General features: G+C 35.9%; 1 protein-coding gene across 9 annotated transcripts in view; it reads right to left on the bottom strand.

Annotated features, from left to right (window-relative positions):
- Positions 1 to 22,701, bottom strand: part of ANAPC1 (anaphase promoting complex subunit 1) — a 102,582-nt gene that overhangs the window by 25,700 nt on the left and 54,181 nt on the right. For all 9 annotated transcript variants that reach the window (XM_087426105.1, XM_087426104.1, XM_087426110.1 and 6 more), the window contains 10 exons: positions 21,432 to 21,703; positions 18,508 to 18,742; positions 16,202 to 16,293; positions 14,724 to 14,858; positions 14,466 to 14,548; positions 13,479 to 13,557; positions 12,659 to 12,733; positions 1,535 to 1,611; positions 900 to 990; positions 749 to 802 (listed from right to left, as the gene is read on the bottom strand). In XM_087426105.1, the coding sequence (XP_087282231.1) occupies positions 749 to 802; positions 900 to 990; positions 1,535 to 1,611; positions 12,659 to 12,733; positions 13,479 to 13,557; positions 14,466 to 14,548; positions 14,724 to 14,858; positions 16,202 to 16,293; positions 18,508 to 18,742; positions 21,432 to 21,703 (1,193 nt within the window). The remainder of the gene's footprint in view (positions 1 to 748; positions 803 to 899; positions 991 to 1,534; positions 1,612 to 12,658; positions 12,734 to 13,478; positions 13,558 to 14,465; positions 14,549 to 14,723; positions 14,859 to 16,201; positions 16,294 to 18,507; positions 18,743 to 21,431; positions 21,704 to 22,701) is intronic.

Below are 22,701 nucleotides of genomic sequence, written 5' to 3'. Positions count from 1 at the left end.
TCAGAAAATAAAGTATCAAAAAGGAAATAAAATCACTTAGAATACTAACACCCGAAGAGAACTGCTATAAACATTTTGGCTTTCTTTGTCTCCAAACCTTTCCCCATATCTATTTAATTTTTTTTCCAAATGAAACTGAGATAGTACTATACAAATTTTTAACCTTTTTAATCTATTATAAGCAATTTTCATTCATAAAAAACTCTTGTAGAACATGATTTTGATAGCTCCATTGTATAACAATGTATGTATACACCATAATCAAATTTATTTAACTACTTTTAGGTTTCTTAATGTTTCCAATTTTCTCATATTATAAATAAAGTTGCATAAATCTGTGTGGTTTTTACCAGGAAATAAAATCTTGCAGTCTTCCTGCCATTAGGGCAGCATTGCCTCAAAAGCAATTGCATTTTTACTAAGTCCTAATTTTTAAAAAAAACAATTATCAATACTCAGTACTGAGACAGAATGGCATATGGTATGACAATCCACGAAGGTATGGCTTTTGTTATTTACTCTCTTGTCACAAGAATCAGATACCTGTGCATCCTTCAAAGGTAATCATATTCTCACCTAATTAGTATCCCAGAACAAAAATACAAAGATGAGCCAAAACTTCAAATCTCCCATTCTAAATTCAAACAAACTGCAGAGATATTTGACAACACACAAGTAATTAAATTATAAGTGAATTTTCTCCAAGTTTAATTTAATTCCCAAGAAGAATCATCATAAAAAGACTTACTACAGAAGCATTCGGTGCAGACAAATAAGTCATAAAATCTTTTGCAAATTTATGCTGGAAAAATAAAAGAAAAAATTTAAAGTTAAAAGCAGTATATTAAGGATTTGTTAAAAAAAGAAAACAGTACAGAGTAAACTAAGGTACTTCTTACCAAACAGTTAAACGCTGATAAGTTTTCTGAGCCAGCAAATCGAAAACCCAGAGACAAACAGGCTCCTGCAATTATGTAGACATGTGCTTGCCTGAAAACAGATTAAACGAAATTTAATACTATCATTATTTTGCTTTAAAATTCATTATTACTATTATCTTAGGGTAAAAATATAAATATTTCTGTTCTCTAAACTAGTTCATATTCTTCTGGGAATGCTCAATTGTGCCTCTACCAATGAGCAGATTTCTATGCAGTTTTCTTCAGCAGAGGCACCATGTGGCCCTTACTGGTTAAGGGTGCCTCTTGACAGCATATTTCATAAGCAACAAAAGAAGATAATTTTTAAAAATCACTGCCAATTTTTCCTAAAAATGGAAAAGATAAAAGAGGCATATGTACAAATTAAATCTCTGATTCTGTTTTTTGAGGCCAAGAGCTCTACATTTCTGAGACCTAAACAAAACAACAAACAAAAAATCAACTTCGAGAACATCTGATAAATAATGGTTAGAAATATGGGGGATTCAGATTTACTCAAACAAGGACAGTATTGCTCCTACACAGTATATTTCTATTCATTTCTCTGGCAGATGCTAGGGTAGCTCATTTGTATTACACATTTCATGACTTACGACAAAGTTTCCAAATTCAAATCCTCTGAGCAAGGCAATTCAATTTCACTGAGAGAGATACTATTTTCTCTTATAATCTGTCAAGATAGAAAGCAAGAATACTTGGACATTAATATTCAAGTTAAAAATATTTAATGATTTTAAAAATAACATACTACTTATCAAATGGCCATATTTATATAAAATAAGCTTTATCAAACCATTTCATTCAAAGGCCTATATTTTAAAGATTTTATTTATTTATTTTTCCCCCCAAAGCCCCAGTAGATAGTTGTATGTCATAGCTGCACATCCTTCTAGTTGCTGTATGTGGAACTCGGCCTCAGGATGGACAGAGAAGTGGTGCCTCGGTGCACGCCCGGGATCCGAACCCCGGGCCACCAGCATCGGAGCGCGCACACTTAACCACCAAGCCACGGGGCCGGCCCTAAAGGCCTATATTTTAATCACATTGAACACAAACCAATTTCAAATCTAAGATGGGCCAAATAAGAACAATAACTGAATAGGACTGAATGAATATAACCTGGAGGACTTAAGTATATTCTGAATCAATAACAGAGTAACAACATTTCACACCAGTGAACAGAAATGCAAAGATGATGGCTATAGAGTAGAGGTGGGGCAAGGGTGTGGGGAAGCCGCGAGGAAAGAGGAAAAAAGCAATTGGAGAGAATTCTAACCAGAAAACATATACCTCTTATGCATGGGATGTTTCTAGCATTAAGCCTACCGGGGTGAGGTTAGTCACTAGATTAATTACCCAGGCTAAACTAAACTGTCAATACATTAATCTGTAACTATTGTTTAGAAACACATCCCTTTCCACTTGCATAGATAGGGAACAAGAATTTATCAAAAAACATACACACACAGAATATCTAGCTTTAAACAACCAAGAATGGATTTGATCTTCTTTACTTAAACAAAAAACAAATAAAAAAGAAAAAGCTATATATTTTCTAAACATATGAATGCAAGTACACAGAACAGAAGTAGAACTCTGAAAATTTATTCTTATGATTGTTTTTAGAAGACTGCTCAGTAGAATAACATTTCAGGATGCTTTCTATAATAAACCAATAAATATTCAGAAGTCACTTATGATACAATTTTCTTATGTACTGAGTATCATCAAATCAAGAAACCTGAAATACCTTTTTCTCTCTGATAATCTCAATGAGGGAGCCAATTATGTTGACTGTGTAATACAGGCTGATAACTACACTTCCATCTTTCTTCCTCTCCAGTCTTTATTTTTAATTTTGAATGTTATTTACTCAGAAATTGAGTGACACTCTGAAAAACTGATATAACTCCAAAGTGAGTAATTTATATATGCATGGATAACCTGATTATAACATTCATATAAATTAAGTGTTTAGCTACAACATCTTACAGGAATGGAACATTCCTATTTTGACAGTAGACATTTATAAGCTCCTTTTTGTCTTCATAAGAGTACACAGGCGCCGGCCCCATGGTGTAGTCGTTGAGTTCACAGGCTCTGCTTTGGCAGCCCAGGGTTTGCAGGTTCGGATCCCGGGCACGGACCTATACACTGCTCATAAAGCCATGCTGTGGCGGCGTCCCACATACAAAATAGAGGAAGATTGGCACAGATGTTAGCTCAGGGACAATCTTCCTCAAGCAAAAAGAGGAAAGATGGCAACAGATCTTAGCTCAGAGCCAATCTTCCTCACCAAAAAAATAAATAAATAAATAAATAATATAAGGAGTAATCAAAGGGAGAAATGTAATCCTTTAAGAGTAAGTTTAGGCACACAGGAAATGAACAAGAAAAGACTAAACTCCTATCTTATACCGGGTCCAATGCAAAACTCAAGGTCTGAAGTCCTAACAGCTAGTTTCAGTTTTACCCCATCTCTTACTAGCTGGGTGATTTTGGATCAGTCTGTCCTCTTTCAGTGTAACAGTGATGTACTGAACTCTAGTTACTATGTGCTAGTCACTAGGAATGAAAGACAAAAAACACATACTAGCTGACCCTAAGGAGTTCATAGTCTAACGGATGCAGAGACACACAGATAATCAAAAATAGGACATCATTCCCACCCAGACACTGGGGGAAATATCTGAACAACTTACAGCACAACACTATGTAAGAGAATAACATAAGGCGATATACAGTAAAGCTTTTAATGAAGGAAAAAGTGCTATGAAGATGTTAGTTGTTGTTATTTTATACACGCCTTAAGTCCAAACAAACAAACAAGCAGTTTACAAAGTGACCTTTTTAATCCCCCTTTTGATGCTAGGTTGCTCCCTACAAGAGGCCCTGCTACAGAATCAATAAAATGAGTAGGTGAGAACTAGGAGAAAAGCAGAGAGTGATAGGAAATATCAATAAATAGAGCTGAGAACTTGTTATATGTTGTATCTGGGGATCCCTGAAGTAATAAAGACCAAATTTAAAGTTATTAAGTCTGAAGTAAAAGAAATGTCAGAAAGACAACTTTATACAAAGTCCAACGACCACATTTCCACAGAAGTTAAAAAGAAAACTCTCTGACACGAATTTTCACTTTCCGTTTTGGAATACAGTTACTTGTGTACGTGTTTAATCTAACTTTGTAAACTAAACTTAGTACATTCAGTAAACTAAAGTTTCTTGAGGGCAGTCTACATGTCAGATGCATGTTAAACGTAGCATAAAGTTTACCACAGTGTCTTAAATTTGCAGAGGAACAACAAATTGCTGAATAAAAGAATGGAAGAAAAACTATAATCTTATCCTACAATATACACTTTAAAGGGCACGTTCAAAAAGAACTGACATCTTTGACATCCAAATGTGCTCAGAGTTAAAATTTGGTGACAAATGTCTGAGTCAATTAAAACAACTCTTCCTCATCTGTTTCACATCAGTGATTAACAAAATTAAACAAATAAAAACAAATCTAGGAGTTTTATTTCAGATAATGGATGAATAAACTCCTATCATACTCATCCTCTTGTAGATAAGTATAAACTCTGGGCAAAATAGAAACACCAAATACCAAAGCAGGGGTCGGCAGACTTTTTCTTAAAGGGCCAAGGAGTGAACGTTTTCGGGTTGCAGGCCATACAGTCTCTGAAGCAACTACTGATCTCTGCTGTTGTAACACAAAAACAGCTACAGACAATAAGTAAATGAATGGGCATGGCGTGTTCCAATAAAACTATATTTATAAAAACAAGTGGGCTGTAGCTCCCCAACTCCTGACCTAAAGGCACTAGACATCCATCAAAAGCAGGCAGTTTCTAGAGGGGAGATGATACTTGGAAGATAAGGTACACCACTGGGTAAGCTTCCTTTTTCATGGTTTCTGGCCTGAGGGCAGGTTCTAATCTGTGCCATCAAGGGTAGTTAAAACTCCAATTAAAAACCCAGTCTTGGGGCCGGCCCGGTGGCATAGTAGTTAAGTTTGCACGCTCCGCTTTGGCAGCCAGGGGTTCGCGGGTTCGGATCCTGGGCACAGACCAACACGCCACTTATCAAGCCATGCTGTGACAGTGTCCCATACAAAGCAGAGAAAGAGGGGCATAGATGTTAGCCCAGGGCCAATCTTCCTCAGCAAAAAGAGGAGGATTGGCAACAGATGTTAGCTCAGGGCTAATCTTCCTCACCAAAAAAAAGGTTGTTCTGCCTTGAACAACCAGAATACAGAGCTTAGGAAACCACAGCCACTAGAAGGTGAGGAATGAATACTGTAAAGAAGAGAGCCTCAGAGGAAGGGTCCAAATTCTGCATATAAATTCTGTGCAAATGTTTGCCTAACTCACGAACCAAGTGTGAGCAGGGCAGACTCTGACAGCCCATAGGATAAAAGAACTGAGATTAGTGATAGCACCCAAGAGACAAGATTTGACATTTGATTCCAAGTAAATTAATTGCCTGCTTAAAAAAAAGTATTTGTGTATGTGCGTATACATAAATACACACACATACGTATGTATATATGTATCAACACTCTGTAGAGGAATACAACAGAACCCAGAATCTTCAAAAGACAACATTCACAATGTCCTGGATATAATTCAAAATTATTTAACATAAGAACAAACACAAAAATGCAACATATTCTTAAGAGAAAAAACAATGGAAAACAATCCTGAAATAATCACATTGTTGGCATTAAAAGAGAAGGACTTTATAGCAGCTCTTATAACTAGAAGAATGTGAAGGAAAATACGCTCATAATGAATGAAAAGACTGAAAACCTCATCAAGAAAAAGTGAAAATTACAAAAAAGGAAAAATGCAAATTTTACAACTAAAAAATACAATAAACGAAATTTTAAAATTCACTTCATGGACTTAACAGGAAAATGGAAATGCCTGAAGAAAGAGTCAGTGAACATAAAGACAGATCAACAGAAATTATGCAATCTGTAGGAAAGAGAGAAAAAAGAATAAAAGGCAATAAATAAAGAGGGCCGGCCGGGTGGCACAGCCGTTAAGTTTGCGTGCTCCACTTCAGCAGCCCGGGATTCGCAGGTTCAGATCCCGGGCGCAGACCTGCACACCACTGATCAAAAGCCACACTGAGGTGGCAACCCACATACAAAAAAATAGAGGAAGGTGGGCACAAATGTTAGCTCAGGGCCAATCTTCCTCAGCAAAAAGACGAGGACTGGCAACAGAGGTCAGCTCAAGACCAATCTTCCTCACCAAAGAAAAAAAAAAAGAAAAGCGATAAAGAGAGCCTCAGGGAGCTACGGGATGATTTCCAAAGGTTTTAACACACAGATAATTGGAGGCCAGGAATGCAAGAATAGAGAGTATAAAGCCGAAAAAAATGTTTGAAGATATAATGGCTGAAATTCCCCTAAAATTAATGAAAGACATAAACTTACAGATTTAAAAATCTCCATGAGAATTATACAAAGAAAACCCCAACTGAACACATCAGTCAACTGCTGAAAACTACATACAAAAAGAAAAATCTGAAAATCAGCTAAAGAACTAAATGACACATTACATACAGGTCAAGTCCAATGACTTATCAGAAAGAACAGAAAACAGAAGACACTATAACATTTGTAATGTGCTCAAAACAAACAACGAACAAACAACAACAACAATTTCCTTGTGCAGAAAAGAATCCATCTAGCAGGCCAAAGAGTGTTATCCACAAAAAGACCTGCTTGCAAGGTTGGCCTTAGGTTGGCACCTGGAAACTTGAATGGCAAAGAGTTTCCTACACTCGTATAAAACTTTCCCTAAATGACACGGGTGGTTTACTGTGCCTTAACTATTTGTACAAACAATGTGATTTACACTAATACATACTTTCTTCTATGAGTCTGCAATTTTGGTACATGCTAGACAGAGAGTGCCTACATGAGCAGACCCAAATAAAAATCTTGGGCACGGAGTCTCTAATGAGCTTCCCTGGTAGTAACACTTCACATGTGTTGTCACAATTTAATACTGGAGGAATTGTGTCCCATGTGACTCCACTGAGAGAGGACTCTTGGGAGCTTGTGCCTGGTTTCCTCGAGACTTTGCTCCATCCACCTTTACACTTCGCTAATTTTCATTTGTCTTCTTTCACTGTAATATATCATAGGAGTATGATTACATGATCAGTCTTATGAGTCCTTCTAGTGAATCAACAGACCTGGGAGTGCTTTTGGGAGGACTCCAAAACACTTACTAACCCAGATTTCTATATCTAGCAAAAATATCATTTAAAACAAATGCAAATTAAGACAATCTCAGCTAAAACAAAAAACAGAATTCACTGCCAGTAAATCTGCCTTACAAGAAATGCTGAAGGAATTTCTTTAGCCTGAAAGTAAACGACATCAGAGGTAAACATGAATCTTTAGGAATAAATGGAGATAATCAGAAATAATAAAAATCTAGCAAAATATAAATGTTAAGTGGAACTAAAAATTTCAATTAAAAGGCAAAAATTGTCAAAATGGATAAAACACAAGATCCAACTGTATGCTTTTGCTCTCTATATGCTTTTGCTGTCTATAAAAAACACGTTTTGAACAAAGAGACACAAATAGGTTGCAAAATAAATGGGTGGAAATAGATGTATCATGCAAACAGAAACAAACAAAAAAGGCTAATGACTACCATTTCATTAAATAGAGTATCCTTCAAGAGAAAGAATATTATCAGAGAAAAAGAGGGACAGCTCATAATGATAAAATGGTCAATTCAACAGGAACATGTAGCAATCAAAAATGTGTTTAAACTTAGTAAGAGTTTCATCATACATGAAACAAAAACTAAAGGAAAAAATAGACAATTCTACAATCATACTAAAAGACTTTAACATCCCTCTCTTAGCAACATCATAAAGACTGGATTTTTTAAAAAATTAGTAAAAAATGCAGATGATCTAAACAGCACTATTAACCACCTTAAAAGAATTCAAATTTATAAAATACTGCATCTAACCAACGTAGAATATACGTTCTTTTTAAGTGCATACAGAACATTTACCAAGATAGATCATATGCTAGGTCATAAAACAAGTTTCAATAAGACCACAATGAAATTAAATTAGAAGAGAATAACAATAATGAGGTCAGAATAAACCCAAAAAGTTGGATATTAAAAATCATATTTCTAGGGGCTGGCCCAGTGGCATAGCGGTTAAGTGCACACGCTCCATTTTGGAGGCCCAGGGTTCGCAGGTTCGGATCCCAGGCGCACACCGGCACACCACTTGTAAAGCCATGCTGTGGCAGCGTCCCATATAAAGTAGAGGAAGATGGGCACAGATGTTAGCCCAGGGCCAATGTCCCCCAGCAAAAAAGAGCAAGATTGGCATTGGGATGTTAGCTCAGGGGCTAATCTTCCTCACACACACACACACAAAAAATCACATTTCTAAAAAAATCTATGAGTCAAGAACAAATTATAAGGGATACTAGAAAATATTTCAAACTAAATGATAAAAATACAACATATTAAAATTTGTAGATGCAGCTAAAGCAATGCTTATAGAGAAATTTATAGCTTTAAATGCTTGTGTTAATAAAGGAAAGTCTAAGAAGCAATGACCTGAACTTCTACAATAAGAATCCAGAAAAAGGGGGCTGGCCTGGTGGCATAATGGTTAAGTTCATGCACTCCGCTTCGGCAGCCCAGGGTTCACAGATTCAGATCCCGGGCACAGACCTACAAACCGCTTATCAAGCTATGCTGTGGCAGGTGTCCCACATATAAAGCAGAGGAAGACGGGCACGGATGTTAGCCTAGGGCCAATCTCTCTCAGCAAAAAGAGGAGGATTGGCAAGAGATGTTAGCTCAGGGATAACCTTCCTCACCAAGAAAAAAGAATCCAGAAAAAGAAGCAAAGTAAACTCAAAGCAAATAGAAGGAAGGAAATATTAAAGGTAAGCTCAGAAATCAATTAAATGAAAACAGTTAAGCAATAGAGAAAATTAACAAAGGCAAACATCACTTCTTTAAAAACATGAACAAAAACGAATGAACTCTTAGCTAGACCAACAAAGAAAAAAAATTTACCAACATGAATGAAAGAGAGGTTACCACTATAGATCCCAAAGACATTAAAAAGATAATAACGAAATATTATGAACAACTTCATGGCAACAAATTCAACTTAGCTGAAATGAACAAATTTCTCAAAAAACAACTTAACCAAACTTACACAAAATTGAACAGAAAATATTAACAGCCCTTATCTATTAAAGAAATCAACTATGTAACCAAAATTACAGATTTGCAAAACAAATTACAAAACTAATCCTACAAAGAGAAAACACCTGACCTAGATAGTTTCACTGGTGAATCTATCAAACTTAAGAAATAAAATCAATATTAAAACTTTCAGAAAACAGAGAAGAGTCCCAACTCATTTTATGAGGCCAGCATAATCCTACTATCAAAATCTTACATCTTACAAAGATATCACAAAAAAAAGAAGAAAAGTTAGAGATTAGTATCACACATTATGATATTCAAAAATACTAAATGAATTATTACCAAACTAGATACGAAAATATATAAAAAGAATAATAAATCAGGATCAAGTTGGATTTATCCTAGGAATACAAGGTTGTATTCCTTGGTTCAAAATCCAATCAATGCAATTTACCATAATAAAAGAATCAAGAAATACCATATACCCAATCAGAAAATACAGAAAAATCTTAAATGTAGACAAAACATTCAATAAATTCATTATCTGATCATGATAAAAACTCAGAAAACTAACAATAGAAGGAAACTTCCTCAACGCCTGATAAAAGGCATCTAAAAAACCCATAGCTAAAATCATACTTAATGGTGAAATACTGAACACTTTTCATCTAACACCAGGATCAAGGCACGGATGCCCACTCTCACAGTTTTGTTCAATTGTATTGAAGATCCTAGCCATTTCACTAAGTAAAAGAAATAAAAGGCATAAATATGGGAAAATAAGAATTAGAATAATGTCTATTTGAAGAAGACATGCGTATTTACGTGGAAAATCCCATAGAATCTACAAAACAACTATAAGAACTAACATGCACTTAAATGTCACAGGCTAAAAGATTAATATACAAATATCAATTGCGTATTTTATATCAACTGTATAGCAGCAAGCAACTAGAAAACGAAACTCTACGTAAAGATTCCACTTATTGTAGAATGAAAGAACATAAAATACTTAGGAATAAACTTATTAAGAGCTGTTCAAGACCCTTACCTTTCTGAGAGAAATGAAAGACAGCCTAAATAAATAGAGAGAGTCTATATTCTTGGATTGGAAGACTCAATATTTAGGTATCTATTCTCTATACATTTATCTATAGATTTAACCCAACTTCCATTATAATCCACCAGACTTTATATCAATATTGATGAGTTGATTCTAAATTTTATATGGAAATACAAAGGACCTCGAGTATTCAAAGAAATCATGGAAAAAAACAAAACTGGCAAACGAGCACTACTTGACTTCAAGAGTTGCTATAAAGCTACAGTAATCAAGAGAGTATGATACTAGCATAAGGATCAACAGATTAAAGGAACAGAATAGAGAGCCTAGAAATAAACCTACTCTTACACAGTCATCTGATTTTTGACAAAAGAGCCACAGGAATTCAATAAGGAAAAGGAGGTGTTTTCAACAAACAGTGTAGGTACAACTAAATATCCATATTATTAAAAAGTGAAAACCTCAACCCCGACCTCATATCATAAACAAAACTACTTTGAGATGGAGTACATAACTATATACAAAAGCTAAAATATTGCAGCTTGTAGAGAAAAGCATAAGAGAATATCTTTAGGACTTGGGGTTAGACAAATGTTTTTTTCATAGAACACAAAAAATAATAACCATAAAATTAAAAACTGATAAATTAGACATTCTCAAACATTTAAAATCTTCTGCTCATTAAAAATATTACTAAGAAAATGAACAGGCAAACCACAGACTGCAAAACATCTGACAAAGGATAGGTTTCCAGAATACATAAAAAATTCTAGTTAACTCATAATAAAAACACAAACAATACAAATTTTTTTAAATGGGCAAAAGATATGAACAGACACTTCACAAAAAAAGATACATGAAGGAGTAGTAAGCAAATGAAAAGGTTCTCTCATCATTAGCCAGTCAAGAGACGCAAATTGAAACTATAATAAGATATCATGAGATATTTACCAGCAGAGCTAAAATTAAAAAGACTAACACCACCAAATAGTGGTAAGATGTACAGCAGCCACCAGCACTTTCATACATTGTTGGTCAAAGTGTAAAATGGTACAAACTCTTTGGAAAAAAGTTTGCCAATTCTTAGGAAACTAAACACATCATCTACTCCATGCCTCAATAATTCCAATCCTAAATATTTACTCAAGAGAAATTAAAACATAAGATTCACAAAAATATCTGTATAAGAATATTTATGGTAGCTTGATTCATAATAGTTAAAACCTGGAACCAGCCCAGGTGTCCAACAAAAGAGAATGGAAAAACAAACTGTGGCATATTCACACAATGGAATATCTCTTAATAATAAAAAGGATGAACTATTGACATACTCAGTATCTCAAAATCACGCTGAGTAAAAGAAGTCTTACACAAAAGGGTATATACTGTATGTGATTCCATTAATATAAAGTTCTACATCAGGCAAACTAACTTATTTTGGGAAAACATCAGAACTTTGGTTGCCTTGGGGGTGGGGGGTGAGGGCACAGACTGAGGGGGAAGAGGAAGGAGGGAACTTCTGGCCATTTTGATAGAAGTTTGTTTCCACGAGCATATGCATTAGTCAAATCTTATTAAACAGTATACTTAAGATTTGTGCATTTCACTGTATATAAATTTTATCCTAAAAAGAAAAAAAGGTACATAAATACTGAATTCTAGTTAACGATACACGTTGAAATATTTAGGGAGAAGTATACCACTATCTGCTACTAACTTTGAAATTCATCAAAAAGTTATGGACTGGATAGAGGATAAACGGATAGACATGTGATTAAACAAGTTTATACAGTAAAATATTAACTGTAGAATCTAATTGGTGATATGGGTGTTTGGATAAAGTTCTTTCAACCTTTATTTTGAAATTTATCTTATTAAAATCTTGGGGGAAAACACTCTAGCATTCTAAAGGATAAATAGATTTATTTTATAAATAAAAAGGAACTGAGACCACCAGACATGGTCAGTTAATTAAAGGGCAGTATTTAGTTAGAATATTTGATTTGGAGTTTTTACGACGGAATCTGCTTATTTTTAACTATTTGGCTTATTGGATAAATATGCTATAAAGTAATTAAAACACGTTATTATACAGGAGATCTAAAATTGTCACAAAGTAAAATAGCCCCTTAGATAAGAGTGTACTTAAGTAGGATAAAAATGTCAAAAATACTTGTTTAGGGTACTTTGGTATATTTAATTTTTTAAAACTACAATTTCTCAGGATCTGGGGCTGAAACGGAAGGCTGTGGTCTGTGGTTAGCATACAATCTTAAAATGAAAATTTCTATGTTTTCAAGAGATATCATAATCATCAATATTGCCTTCATAAGGTAAAGTATTTCATAGGGTTTTGGAAAATCCCACAAGAAATGATAATTTTATGCTATTAAAGATATAACAATACTTATTTATGTACTTACTTGAGGAACATTGCTATCAACCCACTTGGAATTTGGTAAAATATCATCCCACAAAATCAGACATCGAGCAAGTGTCTTAAAAAATGTAATACAGATAAAATTAATTAGGGCAGGCAAAGTTCATAGATTTTATAACAATAATATTAAATAGAATAATTTAAAAATCAGTTCCCAACTCATGGCAGTTTTGAAAAATAAAGTAAGTATACAGTATCAATCTAAGCTATCACTGAAATAAACTGAAGATTTAGATTTTAACACACAAAAAAAACAAAATTGAGTTGATCATCATCAAAGTTTGGAGGAGTTGGAGAGGACTTTTAAAAACTTGCTCCATAAAAGAAAAACCACAAAGAAAAGAATCATAGCTCTATCTACATAATTTAAAAGCTTTCATGTGCTAAAAACATTCAAGTTTAAACATTAAAGAAGAGAGGGAAAAATCTAGGCAACTATGCCAAACAGTTACTGTCATTAATTATACTCTTAATAGTAATATTGCATCATTAATAATAATGAAAGAATGTAAAATAAGGCAGTAATGAAGCCCCAGTCACTTGTCACTTGATAGGAAGTTTTCAGTAATAACGTGAGAAGTTGAAATGTCAACTCCAAGTATTATCTATCAATGTGGTTGCCTTTCCTGGCATCCCTACAGTTATATTCGGGAAATTTCAAAAGAACACCACCAATTACGTATACACGATGGATTAATAGTAAAAGGTTCCCTTGTAGAAATAATCATATTTGCAAGAGAAAGTTGAGAATGACAAACAGACTCCTTATGTTAAAAGAAATGAAAAATTGCAAAGTACCATACCCTAAGCAAGAGAAATTCTGGTTTCACAAAGTCCAGCAAATACATGGTGTCAGGAGCTCGGAGCCAATCTGCAATGGATCTGTTGGTGGAGGATATCAGTAAGCATTATTGCTCCGATGGAGGGCAAAATAATCAAGAATTCCAAGACAGATTTCAAAACATTTCTCCCCCCTCAATCCACTGCCCTATTTTTTTTCCATACTACTTGACACTTTGTAACATAACATTTATTATTTATGTATATACATCTTACTATAACATAAGCTTCATGATAAGCAGATATTTTAGTTTTATTTTGTTCACTGAAATATATCCAGTGCCAAGAAAGCACTGACATACATATTCATCCGAACAGTAAATGAATAAATATTTTTTAACAACTTTGTTAATTTTGCATACACTCACTTTTTGTAAGAGGAGGAATTTACAAAATTGAAAAGTTGCTTATATTTTAGAATATTTCTTAAATTAAAAGACTTAAAACATGGTTTAATGTCTCCTACCCAAATTACTCTCCTATACAAAATGTAAAAGAATAAATGACAAAGGTCTATTTCAAGTGTCAGCAGTAATTATTGGGGGTTGGAAAGGTAGATGCTGTGGTCATTAGGAAGGCTCTCAAACTACGCAGAAACCATTTTCATAACTAATAACCAAGAACAGAATAATGCTAAGTATTTCTGGCTTAAGCAGTCCTCATGACATGCACAATTAATGAAAAGGAATTTGGGCATTTTTTGATTGTCAGTGACATCAACCATAAAACAGAAATGAACAAAAATTCGCAATTATATTGTCAAATATCATTAAAATAGCAAAATATATTATTTCTAGATAAAAATCTATATAACGTGGTATTTGAGAGAATTAAAATCAGGTTGATCTAGCACAGGGGAAATAAACACATTAAGATAATTTAGTTTTATAACTGGGGTCAGAAAGGAAGTCACATTGTTATGGGAGGGGTGGGGTCGGGGGATGCAATACCTGTTATTGGTTTTTAAGTAGATCATAGCCAAAGCCAGAGTGGCACCTGGACAAGTTACATCCACATTTATGGTATCTCCTTCCTATAGAAACAAAAGTTTCTTCATGTCAAAGAGTTCTGAATTATTATAAAATTCTTCTGAATACTAGGCTATGCTTGAAATTAACATATTTACAAATGTTCATATGAAAACTACTATTTTCAAAGTAACTTCTTAGCTTCCAGAATTTTGATCTGTTGCTTTGATTTGGACTTACTTTGATTTGATAACTTGGAGACTTATGTTTCTCCCTGTGCAATCCAGCTTGAAAGCGCCTATGACCTCCAACCATGTACTGATACAGCTGCTCAGGCACATTGAGATCAGACATACCTATCAAATTACTGCCGTGCTGGGAAACAGAAGAACAGACATGTAAAAGGAAATCCTTCAGAATAAGATCCATAACACACACCCATGACAAATAAAAAAAATGAACTAACTTCAAAGCACGGTATTTTGGTTTTTTCCCCAATTAAAACAACTATTACTCATGAGTTAATACTCAAGCTATTAATAATTCACATTAAAAATTACAACACTTTGATGTTAGAGTTAATACTTTCATTTCACAAAATAAATAAAGGCTTCCATATACAGTTAATTGCACTAATAGCAAAAGAAAATATTACATACATAAATGAAACCTGAACTATGAACATCTGAATCCTTTCATTACTGTGTCTATGAGTTCAGTATTCCAGCAACAATAACTATAATAATAAAAATAACTTACTGAACATTCAGTCTGCTCCAGGCACTATGCTGTGTGTTTAACATGGATTAACTTACTTAATATGACAATTCTATCAAACAGCTACTATTTCATAAGTCAGGAGAGGGAGACATAAAGAGGTTAGGCTCAAGGTTACATAGCTAGTAGGTGGCAGGGTTGGATATACAAGAAAGCAGTTTCGCTCCACAACCCATGGCGCTGCTTAACCACTAGACAATAGTGTAGTTAACTGTCACGACTCACTGGTCAGGACCAAAATTCAAGTTCCAATTTCCAGTATGACGCTTTTGCATTGTAACATCTGCCTCTTCAGTTCACGTATCAATGTGAAGAGTCAAAAACCTAACAGTCAACTTTCTTCATATAATTTGGTTTCAGTATAACTCTATATTGGTGCTTCTTCCAGGAACCTACATTCCAGCTGACACAGTCACTTAATGAAATGTTTTTGATAATTCAAGACTATATCTCATGCATGGCGTTAAAGATGGGTCAAAGTGATACAAAGCAAACGCTACTGTGGCAACATTCCGGGATACCTAGTGAACACCAGGGTGCCAAAAGAAGGTTATGGTTTATCTCTAGCAACGACTACAGACTCTTAAAGCTCCCCATCATGCACACATTTTCACTATTTTGTTTTCTGTCTAAGTGGGATGTCACTTCGCCATCTTAGGTCTTAAACTCTTTTTGAGAAATTTCATTCCCTTAGTTCATTCACGAACACTTACATCTAAGCCAGGGGGAAAGAAAGCTTAAAGCCCCATTCTTCACTACAATTTCTCTCCATTTTCCAAATCTAGCACTTTGAAAAATATCCAGAAAGAAAAAAGAGCTGAGAATCAGGTTAAGTCAAGTCACAGCAGGGCAGAGTGGTATTCAGAGTACAGTGTCAAGGTTATCTGTCTCCACACGCAGGTGAAGTAACTGAGGCATCTGAAGGCACAGACTGTACTTACCCCCAAGCAGACCATGCCCAGAGCCAAGCCAGCAGCTAAAGAGTAGGACTCTCTGTCAGTGCAGTATTCCATTTCGGGACCAGGGGGCCGTCCTATAAAATAGAAAACAACACAGTTCAAGCCGGCCTCCTTAAAATCCTAATTCATAAAAGTTTAAGAGTTAACTTTCTAGTAAGTTGTGTAAGAACTATGGATTCAATATAACCCCAATAGAAAGATACGACATTATCACAAATGGTGTCCCAACTGTCAGTTTACTACAAAATAAAGCCAAAAAATGGTTCTTTTATTTGCCAATTTGAAAGTAATGACTTCAAAGTACTGTAAAACCTTGGGTTGTATTTTAAAAAATTACCAAGAAATAGGAAAAAAAAATTTAAAGGGAGGGGTGCTAAAAAAAGTTTTACTTTTCAATCTCTTGTATTTTTTTTTACTTTGTTATTTTCAAATCTATTCATTAGATGTCGTGAAAACATTTTCAAATACTGACAATGGACAGGAAGAACATTTGCTTTAAGTTTTTAAGCATGTGAAATGTTTTATTTCCAGACACTTATTTTGAATCTACATCAACTGAGCACACTATGGTAGAATTTCTGTGTACTGATCCTAAAGTTTGGCTAGATGTATAAATCATACTTTTAAAAAGCACCCCATAATTCTAACTCTACCCTTTAGGGCAGCAAAATGTATTATATATAAAGATCCCTCCATCCAAAAAACAGTTCACACTTCTGGGATTTTATCCCCAGGAAAAAAATACAATTTTTAAAAAAACAAAATCTTACACAAAAGTAATCAGTGTAATGCTTAATGCATAATAGCAAACCATTAGAAATAACCTAAAAAAATCCTGAAAATAAGAAAACGATTAGGTAATTTATAGAACACCAACTGAATGATATATTACATAATAGAAAATTAATTTTAAAAAACATTTCTGATGATATACGAAAAGGGCAGTATAAAAACAGTATGCACATTCTGACTATAATTATATAAAAGAGCATATGCTTAAGAATCCAGATTAAATTCCCCATACAATATGAAAGAGGTGTGCTACGGCTGTGAGATATATGAAGATATCACTAGATTATCAGTATGATTTAGGTGAAGAATGTTGAATTACGTTGTAGATGAATAAGCTTTAAAAGCCAGTCTTGAGTACCTTCTGAATTAAGTGTTTCACAGACCAACAACTTATGCTATTATATATTTTGGTAACAGGAAAATTTAAGTTTTGTGAATAATTTATTTCATCACTGCAGTAGACTAAATCGTTGGTCCCAATTCTTCACTGCCCTACAGAGCTAGTATATACACATCCACACTCTTCACAGAGCCTCACACTGGACCTAAACATGTGACTAGCCTTGGCCTGGGATCTTAGGTGGCATGATGGAAGCAAAGGCCTGAAATGTGCTTCCATTACTTGGTTCTCCCTCTTGCCCTTCTGTGATCACCTTACAAGAAGCACACCCTCCAGCCTGGGTCCAGAATAAGGCAGCCAGAGCAGAGCCAGAGTAGCAGACCCACAGATCTACAGCCTGAAGCAGAGAGGCCCAGGCCAATTTTGCGGCTGTTTGTTATGTAGCGTTATCATGGCAACAGCTAACTGATACAATCATTCTAGAGAATAATATATCTTCAACAATACATCCTGAAATATATGTAGAAAAGATCCTGAATAGAACAAGACATGTAAGTATGTACCTAAATTACTGAGCATACTAATAATGCCAATAGCATTTCCATTTGTCAGAAGAAGATAACAGATAAGACAGACTTCCAAAAAGTTTAGACTCAATTAAAAACACAGAAAATGCATTTCATCACTAACATACCCACCAGTATGTAAAGGAAGAAAACAGGAGTCAATCACTTCCATTCTCTTGGAAGTGCTGTTGTCCAACAGAATAAACACTCCGGTTTTAAGGACCAAGACAATCAACTTTAAATTTTAAGTGCAGATCATTGTTAGACCTTGCCTGCTAAAGACACAGCAGGATAAACAGCATGCTCATTTGTGATTAAGACCATAGGCCACCTCATTAAATGGGATCACTGAAGCTCAATAATGGGCTAGCAAAATAAATATGCAGACGAATAACATGCACAGTAATACACGCTTTGGAAAACTATTTGCAGCTTTTTATTATTTTTTTTGTTTTAGTACCAGATCATTCTGTCCTCACAAAAACTACTATTTTTTCTTTAATTTTTATAATTTTACTACCATTTTTACTTTGGTTCCTGTGCAGTGGGAAATGTACGCTTATGAAGACACAGCACTATTAATGCCATACCTATTTCAGCCAACAGGACTTCAGCAGTATGCCTGTGAGCCGTCCCTTGATATACTAGGCCGATGCCAACCACCGCAGCCACTTGGACGTTGTGAGGAACATCAAGCTCCGTGGACGTTGGGGGTAGGAGAGCAGGAATGTGAATGCTAAGAAGCCGAGTAATGGACATATCCATGGTGCCCAGTTTAGCAGCAGAAACACCGAGGAGCAGTCCAATGCTTGTCATTTCATGACCCTGAGACAGAAAGTAGAATGAAACTTAAGTCACTACCAAAACAGATACATGGTTTTAAACACACTGCCTGTCAGTACGTTCAGTAAGAATTCTTATTTGACAGGCACAGCGAGAGCACCAAGAATATTAGAGCAAACTACACAGACACGGTCCTTGCTCTCAGGAAGCTAGTGCCCTAATGGGGGGAAAAAGTGTTAAACTAAAAATACACAAACATATTATTAAAAAGTAGTATAGTACTGGGGCTGGCCCCGTGGCGTAGTGGTTAAGTTCCACACACTCCACTTCAGCGGCCCAGGTTTGTGGGTTCGGATCCTGGGCGCGGACCTACACCACTCATCAGCCATGCTGTGGCGACAACCCACATAAAAAGTAGAGGAAGACTCCCACAGACGATAGCTCAAGGCTAATCTTCCTCACGCAAAAAAAAAAAAAAAAAAAAAAGGAGGAAGACTGGCAACAGATGTTAGCTCAGAGTGAATCTTCCTCAGCAAAAAAAAAAGTAGTATAATAAAAAAGTACAAAGTAATATGAAAGAGTATTTAGATCAGGAGGGGCTGGAGAATTATTAGGAATCTCTAAAGAAGTATAATTTACAATAGGACCTAAAGGATGAACACAAATTAGCCAGGAAAAGTGGCAGAAAGCAGAGCACTTGACTTTAGAAAGTGAGAGAATGCTGTCAGGGGAGAGAACGACATGTACGCGGCTCTGAGGTGATCCAGAAATAAACCATCACACTGATGGTCAATGGACCACAAGGTGCGAAACAATTCGATGGGAAAAGAATAATCTTTTCAAAGAACGGTGTTGTGATAACTGTAAAGCCACATGCAAGAATGAAGTTGGACCCCTTCCTTACATTATACACAAAAATTAACTCTAAATGGATCACAGAACTAAATATAACAGCTAAAACGATAAAACTCTTAGAAGAAAATATAGGTGTAAATCTTCATTACCTTGGGTTAGGCAATGACTCCTTACATATGCCACCAAAAATACAGCAACCAAAGAAAAAACAGATGAATTGGATTTCATCAAAATTAAAAACTTTTGTGCTTCAAAGACACCATCAGAAAATGAAAAGGTAATCCACGGAATGGGAGAAAATTTTTGCAAATCATTTATCTGCTACTGACCTAGTATCCAGAATACATGAAAGAACTCTTACAAGCCAACAATGAAGACAATTCAATTTAAAAATGAGCAAAGGATTTGAATAGACATTTCTCCAAAGAAGACATACAAATGGCCTATGAGTACACAAAAAGATGCTCAACATCATTAGCTATCAGGGAAATGCAAATCAAAGCCACAATGAGGTATTACTTCACACGTACTAGGATGACTATAAAAAGACAGACAATAACAAATATGGCAAGAATGTGGAGAAATTAGAACCCTTATGTACTGCTGGTGAGATTGTAAAATGGTGCAGGTACTCTGGAAAAAAGTTTGCTAGTTCCTCAAAAACTTAAAGAGTTACCATATGACCCAGCAATTCCACTCCTTGGAATATACCCAAGAGAAATGAAAACATACCTCCACGGTGTACATGTTTGTGGCAGCATTGGTCATAATAGCCAAAAAGCAGAAATAACCCAAATATCCATCAACTGGTGAATGGATAAATAAAATATGGTATATCCATACAATGGAATATCTATTCATCAATAAAACAGAATGAAGTGCTGATACATGGTACAACATGGACAAACCTTGAAAACATTAAGGTAAGTGAAAGAAGCCAGTCACAAAGACTACATATCGTGATTCCATTTATATGAAAGGTCCAAAATCAGCAAATCCATAGAGATAGAAAGTAAATCAGTAGTTGCAAGGGGCTGGAGGGAGAGGGGAACAGAGAGTGACTGCTACTGGGTATGAGTTTCCTTGATAGAGTGATGAAAATGTTCTAAAATTAACAGTAGTAATGGATGCACAACTCTGTGAATAGACTAAAAACCACTGAGTTTTATACTTTAAATGGGTGAATTTTCATGGCACAAAAGTGGAAGAGGGGCCGGCCCAGTGGCGTAGTTGTTAAGTTTGTGCACTCCACTTCAGCCGCCCAGGGTTCACGGGTTTGGAGCCCAGGCGTGGACCTACGTGGACCTCATCAAGCCATGCTGTGGAGGCGGCCCACGTACAACATAGAGGAGGACTGGCATGGATGTTAGCTCAGGGACAATCTTCCTCAGCAAAACGAGGAAGACTGGCAACAGATGTTAGCTCAGGGACAATCTTCCTCACCCAAAACAAAAGAAGAGTCACTATTCTGGCTGTTAAAAAAAAAAAAAAGTGCAAGAGTTTATGCCACGAGAAAGTTGGTTTGTCACCCTCTGCAGCGGAAGAGTGTGGTTTTCCAAGGAGCTAGAATGGCCAGTCCCTGTGACTGGAGTCTGGGGAGCAAGGGGAAGGGCAGCACCAAGTCAGGCTCCAGAAGCGAGCAGGATCACACAGGCTCCTAGAACACACACTAAGAGCAATGAAAGGTCACTGATCAGTTCTGACCAGGCAAGTGACGTATTCCGATTTGTACTGCAGCAAGGCTACTCTGCCTGCTGTGAGAAGAATGGATTTAGAGGCACAGGAAGGAAGAAGGAAGAGCCAACAGGACGCTTAGGAGCTGCTGTGACAGCCCAGGTGAGGCACGACGCCAGGAGCTGACAGCACCAGTTCTCACCTTGGTCAAGTAGTCGTGGATGTTGAGCGTAGCCAGCTTGGTAAGATGCCCGTTCAGACCCAGGGCCATGAGAAAGCCAGCATACTCATTGGCTAACTCAGCATGCTTGGGCTTATTATAAACAATCCACGCTGAGTCAATCTGGGAGGCGGGGGCTATCTTCAGGCCGGCAGCCACGCCATTATGGAAGCTGGCCCAGCTGGTCATGTTGGGAGGCACATCGATGTTTCCACTGTTAAGGTCTACTGTTGTGTTCCGAGGAGGGGCCCGCCCTATTCAGGCAAACAAAATTTAAAATTAAGAGAATAAAAATTCACAAAACCAAAATTGTTAACTTTAGATTTTCGAGAACAGAGATTACTTTTCCCACATTTGAAACTCTTAACCCCCTAATACCTGGGATGATATTAGGTTACTATGAATACTTAAATTTGTGTACATGTGAGTCAAACTTGATGCAAGGTGGAAAAACCTAAATTGTTTAAAATAATTCACTGCACTTTTTGCTAAAATACACAGAGCTATATAATAAGATAACTGATAATTTAACTTTATAAGGATCTGATTAGGATACCCACCCACTGCTTTGAAATCTTTCTTTCTAACAGCAGGAAGCTTATTAAAAAATAAAATGAAAACTAAATCACAGTTAAATTATGTGAATAATAAATTCCGATGTGATTGATGACACTGATGTCAATTTCAAACATGCCATCCCATATTTTTCTCTTGACATTAAGGAAAAACGACATTTTAAAAAGAGACAAGGCTGGGGCCAGCCCAGTGGCATAGTGGTTAAGTCTGTGTGCTCCACTTCAGCAGCCTAGGGTTCACAGGTTCAGATCCCAGGCACAGACCTACACACAGCTCATCAAGCTGTGCTGTGGCAGGCGTCCCACATAAAACAGAGGAAGACAGGCACAGATGTTAGGTCAGGGATAATCTTCCTGAAGCAAAAAGAGGAAGGTTGGCAACAGATGTTAGCTCAGGGCTAATCTTCCTCACCAAAAGAAAAAAAAAAAAACTATAAAAATAAAAAATAGAAAAAAAAAAGAGAGAGACAAGGACCTTCATAATTTGCTCTATCTTTATCTCTCATCTATATATGCTCATCTCTCTCTATATATAGGTATCTTTGCTCTTGTTAGTGCCGTCCAGTCCATTCTGACTCCTAGTGTACAGCCCTGTGTACAGCAGAGCAGAACCCTGCCTGGTCTTTTTTGCACCATCCTCTCACGTTCCTGCACTATATCAGACAATGCTCTGGTGC

This window comes from Ceratotherium simum, chromosome 40 (assembly GCF_057802395.1).
Source record: "Ceratotherium simum simum isolate JZ-2026a chromosome 40, ASM5780239v1, whole genome shotgun sequence".
In the NCBI taxonomy this organism is placed as follows: Eukaryota; Metazoa; Chordata; class Mammalia; order Perissodactyla; family Rhinocerotidae; genus Ceratotherium; species Ceratotherium simum.
Note: the sequence above shows the minus strand (reverse complement) of the source record. Positions and strands in the feature narration are given on the sequence as shown.